Below are 16,190 nucleotides of genomic sequence, written 5' to 3'. Positions count from 1 at the left end.
TTTGAAGTGACAGAGAATGGACAATTTCAATTTTAAATGTATAATTTCATATTCGATTTTGTAACAAAATTTTGCTAACTCCAATTCAATTTTCCTAACACAGTATTTGATTTTGGTCACGTATTCCTTGTTGCTATCAGCAAAATCGATTATGCCAACACATTCCATAACGCATGCACACAACATGAGATAAGGGTAATTTTAGAAACAGGTTGAAGTCACGAGCTTCTTGTAGACTTTGATCACATTTCGCCTCATTTTTGGAGTGAAATTGAAATGCGTGGGACCCTCCATTTTTCAATAACTTTCGTCGATGATTTTACTCCTTCCGAACACATGGAAGTCCTACTTTTCACGTTTTTCATCGATGCAATAACTTCCAGCTCTTTTCTTTCCTCAGAAACGAACGCTGTCTAAAAGTGATAACTATTTTTTGAAAGACAATCAAAAGATGAAAAATATGAGAAAAATGAATCCTAATTATATGATTAAATTTTTTTGATGACTTAAATTATGATTCATCTTTTTATTTATTGAGATTTGTCAAAATCATATAATTTGCTTAATATAATCAAACATATTATTTTTTTTATTGAAATTATATGTTTACTTTTTATGGAAAATATGTTTATATTTTTAAATACTTAGTTTATATATAAGTGAAATTAGATTCAATAATTTTAAGTAAAATATCAAATTAAGTCTTGTAAATAAAAAAAATAAATTTAAACGTAAAAAACCATTAAACATGATTATATATTTTTTTGGCCAAAAGTAATCTTCAATAAAATGAATGAATCCTTAAATATTATAATTAATTAAAAGTAAAATGTATAATTTTTGTAGTAAAGATGCAGAGAGGAAGGGTGTTATTTTACTTGTGGCAGAGTGAGCAAAGCAGAAGGAATGACTGGTGTACGTATGGTGTAACTTTAAAAAAAAAATAACAAAAACGGTGGCCGTTACAGGGAGTGTAGTGCCCAAAGTGTGTCTGCGTGTACGTTCTGTTATCTATCTTCTGCTCTTCCTTTCCAATAAACTCAATGAGTATCTCGAGCGGGGTTTAGCCATACCACAATAATGATGAGAGATAAAAACTTCAGAGTGAAAAAAGAAAGAAACAAAAAAGGGTCACTTTTTCTACTAATTTGTCTGCTAGCGTGTGGTGCGAATGTTGGAAGCATGGAAGCAAAGCAAAGGCCGAGAATGGCGGCAACCCATAACTCAATCATAAATCCCACATCAACCCCATCACCCTTTCTCCATTACAACACCTGGCACTAGAGGGATACCATCTGTTATTATTATCTTCACTATTACTGTTAGATAAATAGACATTGCCATAAGCAGCACTTTCCTCCCCTTACCTGAAAAGTTTGCTTTGTGATTCTTTTTTTCCATTTGAGCTAAGTGGGTGGTTTAATTTAATTTACTTATTACTTGTAGTATGAGTTATGGGTGAATTATTTGGCGTTGGGAAAAGAAGGGACATCATCAGCAACAACAACAGTGCTAGTAGTAGCGTTCTTGGGTTGGATGTGAAGGTGCAGAGCCCTGAAGTATTATTCCATAATAGGATGACCATGATGGGGCATCATAATCATCACCTCCATCCATTGTCATCCCCCTTTGATAATAATAACGATATTTCCTGTGCTGCTGGTGATGGCGATGGTGATGGTCCCACGACTTACATGTCTCTCACTAATCATATAAACCTTGTTAGTGGTGCTTCTGTTCTTGGTCCTGCTATTGATGGTGGCTGTGGTGCTGCTCCTGCTGCACCTGTAAGAACTTTGCAGCCTTTTCAAATTTCTTCTTATACTTCTCCCACCACCACTACCACAGCCTTCGAACCCTTTTCAGGTTTGTGTTTTAATTACTTTGTCCCCCCTCAATGCTGAACTAAGCTTGCTATTAATTATGGTTTGGTTGCATCTTTTCCACTAATACGCCCAAAGTTTGCATCTTTTTACTAGAGAAAAAGAAAGTAAAGGTGGGTCAGAAGAGAGAGAGAGAGAGTGTGTTGTGCTGTGTTCTGTTCTGTCTAGAGACTCTGAACATACTTATGTTGTGTCTTGGTTGTGTGTTACGGCAGGTGTGATGGCGGCTTCATTGGGGTTTCCCTTCACAAGTGCACAATGGAGGGAGCTTGAAAGGCAGGCTATGATATACAAGTACATGATGGCTTCAGTTCCTGTTCCACCTGATCTCCTCATTCCTACTTCACTCACATCCTCTTCTCGCTCTTCCTGCAGTATGACCCTTTGTTTTCTCGTGCGTGTTAATTACTAATTTTTCTCTAGCCATCTCATTCTCTCATAGTTCATGCACAAACACAAGACAACAACAACATGTTCCCGTGCCTTTTCTGCCTTTTGAGTCTATTCCCACATTAAAAAGTTTGTGTCTTAGTTGTTGTTGTTGTTGTTGTTGTGTCTTTGCCTGCTCCTCTCTCTCGACCACTGTTGTATTTGTCTCAAAGACTTTACCTTTTGTTGTTCAAATCACTGTGTCCCTTTTGGGGTTTTCTTTAACTTTGCATTCTTTATTTTTTTTAATTACTTTTTATGTTCACAGTGGATGGTGGTTTCAATCTGAGGTTGGCAAATAGCACTGACCCTGAGCCAGGTAGGTGCAGAAGAACAGATGGAAAAAAATGGAGATGTTCAAGAGACGTGGCTCCTAACCACAAGTACTGCGAGCGCCATATGCATAGAGGCCGTCCCCGTTCAAGAAAGCCTGTGGAAGTTAACACCAACACCACTCCCACTAGCATCAACAACAACAATAACAACCACCAAATCAAAAGGGCTCGCCATGAGTGTAATAATCCCTTTGCTACACCTGATGTTGCTGTGGCTATTTCCAATCCCACTTCCAGAAAAGGTGAATCTTCATCCCATTTTCTTGGGTCTACTACCACTCAGCCATACCTTAAATCTCCCCTCTGTCTTGCTAACTTCGGTCTCAAAGCTGCGAGTTTTGACTCCGTGGCTTCTGTTTCTGCAAATAAGGAACCCAGGTGAGTTTCAAGTTTGGATTTGCTATGTCTTTGTTTGGGATTCTTCTTCCCTTCTCGGATCTTTTGTTTGGTTAGTCAAAAACAAAAAGTAAAACTACACAACAAAACTTAATTTTTTCCTATAAGCTAATTTTTCAAGGCGTTACCCACTTTTTGTTTTAATTCGCTTTCCATTAAATTCAGTTGAAATTTTGAACTACTGGTTTGGTTGTGTGTTAAAAGTCAGTTTCTTTTTTAATTCTTCACTAGAGTCGCAGAGGAAATGCTTCTCTTTATTTGGGTGTTAAGATGTGGTAACTTCACTACTCTGTTACTGATTTGGTGAGTTGAATTGAATTGAATGTGAAGGGGTTTGGAGTGGATGCTGAATGGAGATCCTATTTCCCTGGATGCTTCTAACTCCCAATGGCAGTCTCTGATGCATAATAAAGTTGGAATGAGCAGTGTTAGTTCCTGTAATACCACCGAGTCTCAGTATCTGAATTCATTTGCACTATATAGCTCTGGACTGGAACAACAGAACAGACGCCATCCTTTGTTCCTGAATCCTCTTCTTGTTCCCATGAAAAATCTCCAACCAGAGAAACCAAGGGGTTTCATTGATGCTTGGTCTAATGCAGAAACAGCTCAAAGCAATGCCAACACCAACAACAAGAACTCTGCTGCATCAATTGGTAAATTATCCCTCTCTTCTCTTGATCTATCAATGGGGGGTGGTGCTGTGAGTGAAGATGTTGATAATGTTAACATGGGTTTGGGACTAATGGAGACTTATGGAAAAACACACACTGATACTAAAATCTCTCTCTCAAATTGGCACAACCCGGCACCTTGGGTGGCTTCAAGTTCAACACTTGGGGGTCCTCTAGCTGAAGTTCTAAGGTCAAGCACAGTCACTGCCACGACCAATGAAGCAACCTCCAACGCAACCTCATCACCAGCCACCACTACACATGCTGAATCTAACAGCCCTCTGGGAACAATGGTGTCATCTCCATCCGGGGTGTTGCAGAAAACCCTTATTTCATTGTCTGATAGCAGTAACAATAGCAGCCCTACGGTTGCATCATCAAGGGCCAATTCTGAGATGGCCTTCCTCAGGTTTCAATAAAATTAATGTAAATTAATTACTAGCATTTTCTGCTTTAGTTCAACATTTCAAATGGGATGATACTGTTACTTTTGTGTAATCTTTTGATTTAGCTAACTGTGCTGTCCATTTGGATAGTTATAGGCCCCTATGGCCTATTGTTGAGGACGGTATGTTATTATACTAAAAACCTCTGGTGAAGTGAACAACCTGTGTTTTCTGTTTATGTGATGAAGACTCATTGTTTTGCAGCTTTAAATTCTAGCTTCATGGAAACGTCATGATGTTACTTACCTCTACCACCGAGTGTACTGAATGAATGCCATTGGGTTAGATTGTTGTTGTGGGGTCCTGGGTTCATGACCCAAATTGTCGGAAAAGACATAGATCTAACTTTGACTATGTCAACCATGCAGTACATCTTTAGAGTTCTCTCTCCCCAAAATATCAAGCACTTTTAACATTTTTCTACTCGTTTTGTTTTGCTCTTCCATGTGTATCCACATCTTATCGCTATAATGCAAAATAATTTTGAAAATGTTAAATATGAAAAATGTTAAAAGTACCATAACATCTAAGGCAGATGAACATCTACGGTGGTCCATAGATGTGTTAACGGATGAAAAATTATAAAACATTGACACATAGATATACAAATTATAGGATGAGAATATAATAATAAAATCTAGAAGGTGTCAAAGGCATATCTAAATTTTCATTTAGATCTTGATGATTTAAATCTTTAACTAATCTTGAGAGGTTATTGTTTACTTTTTAGAGACTCTTTAAAAAAAATGTGACTACAAGAGAGACCGTCATAAAGAAAAAAAATTATTTGTTTAATAAGATATCAAATTTATAATCTCTTAACGTAGGAATTTTAATAAACTATCTATTGATGATTGATCTAATTCTTCACCTGATGAATCTTATCTATAATTTATCTAAAACAATCCATAATTAACGATTTAATTATTGATTGATATTAATTACAACAAATATTTTAACACTAACATCCTTAGCTATTAAATATGAATAATGATACATAAATTATCATTTATTTTAAACACTGTATTAACACTTTTCATTTTTTTTTATCTATCGCATTATAAATTTTATCCTACTATATATTTTATCACTTTTCTCTTTCACTTCCCCGTGTAACAGCATAGTGAGTGTTTGTCCAACATTATTCTAAATATAACAGTGATGAGTTTAAAGATTAGATGTGAAGATTTTTTTATTAGAGTAAATTACACAAACATTCTTATAAATTTTGTCATTTTCTTTTGATATATTTTTTTATCTCCTTACTGGCTCTACTTAATTATTTAAAAATATATTATACTTTGCATACTTAATTTTTATCCCTTATAAGGAAGATTTTTGTAAAGCATAGGAGTGTGTGTAATATCAATAAATCACATGGGTATTATTAGTGTAATTTGTTAATGCTCTGTTGGTAAAAGGAAAATGTTAAAGAAATATGGTGAAGAGAAAATAAAATATATGTAAAATAAAAAAGTATATCGATGAATCTGGTAGAGGGGAAACATAGTCTACTGTAAAATGCATCTATAAGTACGCCTTATTTTTGTGATGTATGAGTGGATGAAAAAGAAATAAATGGTTTATGTGGAAGCACGTGTTTTGGGAAGGATATCAAGTTGCGGATGAGTTAATTAAGTTTGGTCATTCGTTAGAAGGTTAAGATTTTTGAATTTGTTCCTTGGTTTTTGTTTATGCCGTTGTGGTGGATGTTTCTTTGACCTTGTTTTCTTGCCGAATCTTTATGTTGAGGTCTCCCCATTACTTACAAAAACAGAAAAAGAAAATAGAGCAAAATCAAAGAAGGGAGAGAAAGTGATTACAGCCATAAATGATGTTAGGAAATAAAGACAAATATGAAGAAAAGAATTAAGAAAATGAGATAAGAAAAAGCTGGATGTATGATACTAATAACTCTGGAAATGTATAAATATAAAGAATTGGACTGTTAACAAAAATTTAATTTTAGGCAATACAGAAATCTAGAGTAAAATTTAGATTAAAAAAATACAGTTTTTCGAGGCAAATTAAAGCACTTCAAAACACACAAATTAATATAAAGTTGAATTGCTAAGTCGCTATTTATAAAATTTGGGTTTAATGTTACAAATTAAGTCACCATATGACCTAATTTAATTATATTTAATAGGAGCGAATTGTTATTTTGGTCTCTCAAAATGTAATTTACTATTAATTTGGTTCTTGAAAGTATTGTAGTGTTATTTAGGTTCCTTTATTTTGTATGTTATTTTAGTTTTATTGGTAAAAAATTTCTTTAAAATTAATGTTTGTGCGACATGTTATTTGCCTGCTACCGTCATTTTGATCCTTAACCAGATTGCCACGTACATGTATACCATCAGCTACTATGTATGTACCAAATTGCCACCTAGCCAAATAACGTGTCAAATAGACATAGACATGAACATGAAAAGTGTTTCAATTGACCTAAATGACATTTTGAAGCTTTTAAGAATCTAAGTGATAGTTGATTAGACTTTTGGTTACTAAAATAAAAGCTTACTCTATTCAATTATCAGGTCCTCAAGACCTATGTGTCAAATATGTTGGCCTAACTCGATTAGATCCAATAATTAGGCCTTATTAACCACGCAAATCCATATTAACTCTGATTCATTATTTTATCTTTTTGAAGTCTCAAATTTGCTGATGATTTAATTATTGATAATGTTAAGAGTTTCAGAAAAAAAGAAAATAATTAACTTTAAAAAGCTTGTTTAGTTATTAAAATTATAACATATTTAATTTCTTAAGAGAAGGAAAATTAAAATTTTGTCTTTAAATATGCAACAAGTGTCATAAATAAGTTATATCGTTAATTTTTTTTTAACTCAAAAAATCGTACCTATCTACTATTTTGGTGATCACATAACAACTAATAATTGTCATGTGTCAAAAAATTAACTTATAATTTGATTTCTAAACATAATATTTTATTATCATTTTAGTTCTGAACTTAATTATTTATTGATATATTGGTGAATTATATTTTCAATTTACAATGATTCGTGCCTTCTAATATTCAATCCTTGAATAAGGATGTAGAAAGTGCAAAGATAGGGAAAAAAATTAGAGACAAGATGTACTATACTTGTCCCATAAAAAAGATATATAAGAAAATAATTTTAATACTTTTATTTTTTTTCTTTTGTGATGGTCATGTTTTTTTAGTCTTTTTTGTCATTCACATTATTGTATAAAGTACATTAATGAATTAAAAAAAATATTTTACACATTTAATAACATATAAGATAATTACTTGATTTGAATATAAGATTCGAGACCAAAATAACAATACGTTCAAAGATTAAAACATGAATAAATGCTTAAGTTCAAGAATTAAAATGACAACAAGAAATTAAATTTATAGAGAAAATTGAAAAGTCAATTTATTGACACATGATCGTTGTTGGATATCATATCTTTACTAGAGGTGTCATGTAAGGCCAACCATTTAAATTAAAGAGAAATTTGACGATAAGATAAATTTATTATACTTTTTATATAATATATATATATATATTTTTTATCTCTAGGGACTTAAGTGTGAGTCCTAACAAATTCAAGAAAGAATATGATACTTATCCAAATATATTTCTCAAAGTAAAAAAACAGTATAATTTAAACACTCTAAAACGAGAAAGGAGTGGAATTTATTAAATTGTTATAATTATATGTCTAACTACTCAATTTTGTTTTTATGGCCACATCAGTGACTACATATGATATGATTTTCTACAATGAGTGCATCCAGGCTTGAGGCTTACTTCACAAGGCCAACATAGAGTGCTTAATTGCTTGCAATTTTGTTATGGCCTCTCTCATGCTCCATCGATCTTTAGGTTCTTGAGCTGTGCAACACAACCCAACTCTTATCACACCAGCTATGCACTCCTCAGCTTTACGAATCCAATGTGTGTTGCTGCCAATGCCACTGCTTTGATCACCGGTGATAGAGCTTTGAGTTGAATATTCATAATCAACAATAAGACTTCGATCGGCAACCTTTAGTACTTCATTCTCATCCATGGCTGAGACAAATTTGCTTAGGCTTAATCCTTCTTTGAAGATTTCATCAGTTGGTCTTTTGGCTGTGAACATCTCTAGCAGTAGGATCCCAAAACTATACACATCGCCCCGAGTTGAAGCCTTGGCTCCTAGACCATATTCTGAAACATATATGTGTATATCAGTTATGCACAAATAGCAAGTAAAAGAAGGAACTACAAAACATTGAAAAACTTGATTAGAATTAATAGAAAGAAAAACATTAATGTGTACCAGGGGCAATATAGCCTATTGATCCTTTCAGTCCTAGAGTGCTACTCTGCATCTCTGATGTACTTTGAGATAGAAACCTTGCCAATCCAAAATCTGCAACATGTGCTACCATATTTTCATCTAGAAGGACATTGGCAGGTTTCATATCACAATGCACTACCGGTGGATTACAGTCATGGTGCAAGTAGTCCATAGCAGAGGCAACATCAATGGCAATGTTCAATCTTTGCAACAAGGTTAGAGAGGATCCTGACTCAACATCTTCGGGGTATAGACTCACGTCCAAGTTACCATTGGGCATGAATTCCATAACAAGGGCCTTGAATTCCTCTCCCTTATAATCAAGGCTGGAGCAAGAAGTGATAACCTTCACTAGGTTTCGGTGTCGAACATTTTTTAAAGCTTGACATTCAGAACTGAAACTCTGAGAAGCTTTGCTTTGTTGCAGGTCCAGGACTTTGACAGCAAGGGTGGCGGTTTCACCAGTGCTGAACCTGAACGCACCCTTGTACACTGAGCCAAAGCCTCCTTTTCCAATCAAGTTTTCAGCTGCAAAATTGTTTGTGGCAATCAGAATATCAGCATAAGATATGTTTTGAGGCAACCCTCTGAGAGGGGTCAATGACGCACTGATTTTCGTCTCCTTTCTTTTCTTCTTGATTGTGCAAAACACAACGAGCATTGAAATGAACAAAGCAGTAGCACCAACAACTGGAAGGATGATGTGGAGTAAGCTATTTCTTTTCTTTTTGCCAACAACGCACAGGAGAACTCCCAAATTCTGCACTATTTCCTTGTTAAGGCTGCACAGTTGGTTGTTACCTCGAAGATCAAACTTGGTAAGGTTCATAAAAACACCTTTCATTGGAACCTCCCCTTCCAAATGGTTGAAAGACAAATTTAATGTCTGTATATACTGGAGCTTTTCTAAACTTTGAGGAATAGGACCGGTGAGATTGTTTGATGATAAATCCAAAGTCTCAAGGGATGCTAAATTCCCTAGATTGGTTGGGATTGAACCATTGAATTTGTTTCCTGCCATCAGAAGCCACTTCAAGCTAGACAAACCCTCTATTTCCTTAGAAATATTCCCTGACAACTGGTTGCCAGAGAGGACCATGGTCTCAAGCTGTGTCATGATTTTGACCTCATGAGGAAGCGAACCATGCAGAGAGTTTCCTTCTAAATACAAGGCTGTTAAACCAGAAAGCTGAAAAATCTCCTCTGGTATGGACCCACCTAGCCGATTCATTCCCAAGTCAAGAAAAGTTAATCTCTTGCATTGTCCAATACTTGGGTAAATTCTACCCGAGAACTGATTATTTCCCATTGCAAGGAAAAACATATTTGTGAAATTGCCAAAAATGTCTGGAATTTCCCCTGACAATCTGTTGCTGTATATTGCAAGTCGCTCTAGATTATGTAGTGCTCCTATTTCTGATGGTAACTCTCCAGTGAAAGAATTGTTTTCAAAAGACAAGGATATAAGATTTTTAAATTTCTCCATTCCTTGAGGAAGGGTACCAGCTAGCAAATTGTTAGCAACACAGAATTGTTGAAGATTGCCAGACAGATTAGCAACAGAGCTTGGAAGGCCCCCAGTCAAATGGTTATCATTGATCATCAGAATTTGCAACATGGTGGAGTTTCTAAGGGATTCAAAGAACTTAGAATTCAGTGAGGTCGTGGAAGTGAAAAAGTTATTACCAAGAATGAGTTTGGTAAGGTTTTTCAAGTTGTGGAATAGAGGTATGGAACCGTGAAATTTATTGTGAGCAAGGTCAATGTATTGAAGATGTGAGGCATTGGATATGGAATTAGGAATTACCCCTTCGAATCTATTGCTAGCCAGAAATAGATTTTCTATATTTGGAAGATCAGTTCCAAAATTTTGTGTTAACTTGCCTGATAAATTGTTGCTTGTCACGGATAAGAAGACCAAGGAAGAGATGTTGAAGATAGAAGAGGGAAACTCGCCAGAGAAATTGTTCTCAGAGAGTTGAAGAGTGGAAAGATTGTGGAGATTACCAAGTTCAGTTGGAATCTCACCCCCCAAACCGTTCCTTGCCAAGGAAAATTTTTTAAGAGAAGAGAGATTGCCAAATGATGGAGGAATTTTACCTGTGAGATTATTGACTGAAAAGTCTAAAATTTGTAGACGGTGAAGATTACCCAGCTGTGGTGGAAGTGTACCACTGAGATTGTTGTAAGGTAATTCAATGACATTGAGAAGTAGGAGATGGCCGAATTCTAGGGGTATTTGGCCATGAAAATAGTTGTTGGAAAGGTCAAGGGAGTGTAGGTAAGTGAGGTTGGAAAGACGAGCGGGAAGTTTGCCAGAGAGGGCAAGTCCTGGTAGAGTGAGAGATTGGACCCTCTTGCCAACTTTGGAGCATGTGACACCATACCAGGTGCAGTGATTGGAATCTGAAGACCACCCAGACAGAACATTTTTGGGGTCACTCACTTGGGATTTGAATGAAAGAAGGACATCTTTGTCTGTGTCATTGTTGCATAGTATGTCATGAAAATTATGAAGTAAGAAAAATAGGAGCAAAATATGTCGAATATTGTAGATCATCGTGAGTGAAAAAAGTAAGGCAGTGTTGGGTTACAGCATTATGTGCATGCAAATATTTATAACTCTAATGAAGATGTTGTTTAATGGGGGCAGGGTAAATGTTGTTGCTTGGAATTGGTCAGCATGTTAGCTGGACAGTACATTTTGACTTCTTGATTGAAAGTTTGACGTGACGTGTTGTCACGGATGCAAATCCATGTACATATGTTTAACTTTAACTATGGTATCGTAATGAATGTGGTAAAGGAACTAAATAATGAATTATATATTAAATTTAATATATAGTATAATATATAGAGTAAGCGGCAGTTGTCTATTATTAGTATTATTATTATTATAGCGGGAGCAAATCCTCGTTCAGATGTTTACAAGAGTGAATATCTTTGTTCTCTTAAGAGGGCACGAGGTCATATACATCATCTCTCAGACTAAGGATTTTTGTCCATTATCGCTTTACATTATAACTCAAAACAAAAGCAATTGCTCAAAAAGACCAATTCAACAACCCACTTCAGAGCCATAAATATAATAGACCCGTCATTTCCTTTCCTGCATTTGGAGATAGGGTACTAAAGACCAATTTGTTTGGCCATGATAAACAATCTTTCCTTATCACGCACGTAGACACATCAAAACCTGTTCACCCAGAATGTTGCATCAAGAATATATAACAGTTTTTGTTATAGTAATTTTAGAATTGACATTCTTGATAAATGATAATGTAATATTATACCTTAATTAATATTGATAAATATAACAATATATGTGTAATATTAATAGTTTGCAATAAATATATACATCAAAATACGTGAAATAATTCACATGTGATTGTTTCAATTTAATCTGAAATTTGAAGTTTAAATTTTGAGTACCAAACATGTGTTAAATATTTGGAGAGAGATTAGTTGCTAGTTATATCTACTTGACTCCATAGTGATTTAAATCAAACTCTAAACCCTTGAACAGAGAATGACTCACTAAAGGTAATATTTTTTTTTTTGGAAATTTATCATTAAAAAAGTCGATAAATAATTTTTTATGAATAATATAATAAAAAATGTAAATAAATATTCTTACTAATAACTTATAATTACAAAATTAATTGTATTTCATCCAACTATGAAAAAGTGAAATATTTTTAAGGTCATAAATTCAAATTTATCATCAATTTGTTGAGCTTTTCAACTTAAGAATCTATCTTTATTATATAAAATAATAGACCGGTGAAAAGTCTAAAATGAACATCGTATATTATTGACACTTGGTATAAATAAGAACAAAATGAGAATTTTGAAAAAATTAGTATTACTTGCTAGTCATACCTACCTGACTCGATAATGATCTAAACCAAACTCTAAACCCTTGAACAAAGAATGGCTCACTAAAGGTAATAATTTTTTTTTTTGGAAATTTATCATTAGCAAAGTCGATAAATAATTTTTTATGAATAATATAATAAAAAATGTAAATAAATATTCTTACTAATAACTTATAATTACAAAATTAATTGTATTTCATCCAACTCTGAAAAAATGAAATATTTTTAAGGTCATAAATTCAAACTTATTGTCAATTTGTTGAACTTTTCAACTTAAGAATCTATCTTTTATTATATAAAAGAATAGACAGGTGAAAAGTCTAAAATGAACATCCTATATTGTTGACATTTGGTATAAATAAGAACAAAATGAAAAAATTAGTATTACTTGCTAGTTATACCTACCTGACTCGATAGTGATTTAAACCAAACTCTAAACCCTTGAACGGAGAATGGCTCACTAAAGGTAATAAATTATTATTTTTTTTGAAAATTTATCATTAACAAAGTCGATAAATAATTTTTGATGAATAATATAATAAAAAATGTAAATAAATGTTCTTACTAATAACTTATAATTATAAAATTAATTGTATTTCATCCAACTATGAAAAAGTGAAATATTTTTAAGGTCATAAATTCAAACTTATTGCCAATTTGTTGAGCTTTTCAACTTAAGAATCTATCTTTATTATATAAAAGAATAGATTGGTGAAAAATCTAACATGAACATTCTATATTGTTGGCACTTGATATAAATAAGAACAAAATGAGAATTTTGAAAAAAATTAATATTATTTGTTAGTCATACTTACCTGACTCGAAAGTGATTTAAACCAAACTCTAAACCCTTGAATGGAGAATGACTCACTAAAGGTAATAATTTTTTTTTTTGAAAATTTATCATTAACAAAGTCGATAAATAATTTTTTATGAATAATATAATAAAAAATATAAATAAATGTTCTTACTAATAACTTGTAATTACAAAATTAATTGTATTTCATCCAACTATGAAAAAGTGAAATATTTTTAACGTCATAAATTCAAACTTATTATTAATTTGTTGAGCTTTTCAACTTAAAAATTTATCTTTATTATATAAAAGAATAAATTGGTGAAAAGTCTAAAATGAACATTCTATATTGTTGGGACTTGGTATAAATAAGAACAAAATAAGAATTTTGAAAAAATTAGTATTGAATGTAAAAACTAGAAAGAGAAGAAAAACAACAAGAGAAATTTATGGGATGGAGCATACCGCGTAAGCGTAGTAACCAACCAGTAAGAGGAGAGTAAAAACGAAGATGTTCATTTTTTTTTAGTAATAGAAAGGATTCAATTCCTTTTATTCACAAAAAATAATTTGAAAACAACAATACAGATGACTTTTTATATTTTTTTTTTTATAATTTTTAATATAAGCGGAACTATACGGGTAACTGCTGGTTGTAATAAAAGTAGTCACAACTTTCAACTCTTTAGTATTGAATAAAAGTAGTCTTAACTACTTGGTATAAATAAGAACAAAATAAGAATTTTGAAAACAACAATACAACAAGAATAATTTGAAAGGATTCAATTCCTTTTATTCACAAAAAATAATTTGAAAACAACAATACAGATGACTTTTTATATTTTTTTTTTATAATTTTTAATATAAGCGGAACTATACGGGTAACTGCTGGCATGATCATGTTTCTAAGAGATATCCACTTCATCTATCTCTATAAATACACCTTTAACGATGATTGATTATAAGAGGAGTGTTACAGCAACAAATTCTATTAGGTACTCATCTTAACACACATTCTATCATTTGTTAGAAATTTATTAAAAATTATAAAATGTAAAACTTGTAATTTTTATTAATTTTTAAAATTTTCAACCAGTAAAAAGAAGAAGTGTGTTTCTAACATTTTTCTTATTATAATTCATATATATATAAGCAAGTAAGCAACTGTTTCTTAGATAAACATACGTACGTTGCTTTTTAGGAAAAAAAAATGAAACCACACTGCACAGTTATGGAACAGAAATCGGTTACGGGTCAACTTTTGTTTAAGTGGGGTCCAACATCTTGGGATTTTGCCAAGAAAGCTAGTTTGCAGATCAAGAATTTTAATAGCAGCTACAAGAAATTTAACATATAATTAAGTAACGGGTGTTGCTAGGTGCACCGAACATTATTGTTGATGTATCCGACACTTAATAAAGACAAAAATACTCCCGTGTATTTTTAAACATGTTTTTGTGCACCCAGCTCATTTAGGTTGATCTGGATAGGTTTTAGTTGATCCGCAGTTAATATAGATAATTCACAAGTTTCTTTCGGATTAAGTTGATCCGCAAGGGATTTACGGATCAACTTGATCCGTAAGAAATATTTGATTCACAAGTTAATTTTTAAGACTTACGGATCAAGTTGGTCCACAAGTTGATTTTTAAGATTTACGGATCAAGTTGGTCCATAAGTCTCGGATCAATCCGTAAACCTTAAAAATCAACTTGTGTTAATCCGTAAAGGGAGAAAAAAGGAAGGGATAATTTTGTTATTTTTAAAGAATGTTGTGTATACCAACAATAATACTGGATACACCTAACACCACTCTTAAATAACCAGTACAATCGTGTGAAAATGATAGAATTATATATATATATAAAAGACAAATCAGTCTTTGCAACGACTATAGGCTCTTTCTAAAATTCTGAAATTAAATTTTGAGTATGAAATATATGTTAAATATTTAGAGAAAGATTATTTAATTTACGTGTCATACCTACCTGACTCGATAGTGATTTAAATCAAACTCTAAATCCTTGGATGGAGAATGACTCATTGAAGGTAATATTTTTTTTTTCAATTTTATCATTAACAAAGTTGATAAATAATTTTTTATGAATAATATAATAAAAATGTAAATAAATGTTCTTACTAATGACTTATAATTACAAAATTAATTATATTTCATCCAACTATGAAAAAGTGAAATATTTTTAAGGTCATAAATTGAAATTTATTGTTAATTTATTGAGCTTTTCAACTTAATAATCTATCTCTATTATATAAAAGAATAGGCTAGTGAAAAATCTAAAATGAACATTACATATTATTAACACTTGATATAAATAAGAGGAAAATGAAAATTTTGAAAAAATTACTATTGAAATGAAAAAACTAGAAAGAGAAGAAGAACAATAAGAGAAATTTATGGGATGAGACGTACGTGTAGGAGTAGTAATCGACCGGTGAGGGAAGGAGAGTAAAAGTAAAGATGCTCATTTTTTTTAGTAATAAAAAGGATTCAACTTTTTTTATTCACTAAAAAATAATTTGAAAAAATAATACAGATGACTTTTTATATTTTTTTTATAATTTTTAATATAAGCGGAACTATACGGTGACTGCTAGTTGTAATAAAAGTACGCACAACTTTCAACTCTTAGTTATACCATTTTAGTCCAACATGTGACATCTAACTAGCTTCACGAAAAGTAATTTATACATATACAAACGAGTGACGACGACTTTGCTTTGACTGGAACATTCAACAATGTTTGGTTTAACATTGATTTAGTCTTTGCATTTTTCCCTCGTGTTGACTCTTCGCACTTTTAAAGCTGTCGAATTCAATGAGCACAGTTGTTACTTATATAAAACTATTAAATGTGAGAAAAAGTTGGTGTGATAGGCATGCATCCAGCATTAGACAATAGGACTAATTAAAGAAGAAATAGTCAGCGACGGGATGATCACGTTTCTAAGAGATATCCACTATCTTCATCTATCTCTATAAATACCAATGCTTAGAGTGATAAACTTCCA

The 16,190-nt window shown here is 32.5% G+C and overlaps 2 protein-coding genes across 3 annotated transcripts; one reads left to right on the top strand and one right to left on the bottom strand.

Moving 5' to 3' along the window:
- The first annotated feature begins 1,078 nt into the window (after positions 1-1,078).
- LOC114410248 (growth-regulating factor 7-like) lies at positions 1,079-4,586 on the top strand. Of its 2 annotated transcripts, none has more exons than XM_028374097.1 (5): positions 1,079-1,866; positions 2,099-2,257; positions 2,581-3,025; positions 3,374-4,126; positions 4,368-4,586. In XM_028374097.1, exons 1-5 carry the CDS (start codon positions 1,455-1,457, stop codon positions 4,378-4,380), a joined length of 1,782 nt encoding a protein of 593 aa, XP_028229898.1. In that variant the 5' UTR covers positions 1,079-1,454; the 3' UTR covers positions 4,381-4,586. The 2 variants fall into 2 exon arrangements, with proteins under 2 accessions (XP_028229898.1, XP_028229899.1); XM_028374098.1 differs by having other exon boundaries at positions 3,374-4,143.
- Positions 4,587-7,815: 3,229 nt separating this feature from the next.
- On the bottom strand, positions 7,816-11,076 carry LOC114410247 (probable LRR receptor-like serine/threonine-protein kinase At3g47570; the record flags this gene model as incomplete). The annotated part of the gene is made up of 2 exons (XM_028374096.1): positions 7,816-8,353; positions 8,466-11,076. Coding segments are annotated over 2 exons (3,012 nt in total), but the record flags the coding sequence as incomplete, so codon positions are not given.
- Between the last annotated feature and the right edge of the window lie 5,114 nt (positions 11,077-16,190).

Source organism: Glycine soja, chromosome 4, assembly GCF_004193775.1.
Source record: "Glycine soja cultivar W05 chromosome 4, ASM419377v2, whole genome shotgun sequence".
Taxonomy (NCBI): Eukaryota; Viridiplantae; Streptophyta; class Magnoliopsida; order Fabales; family Fabaceae; genus Glycine; species Glycine soja.
This window is presented reverse-complemented; position numbering and strand designations above follow the sequence as displayed.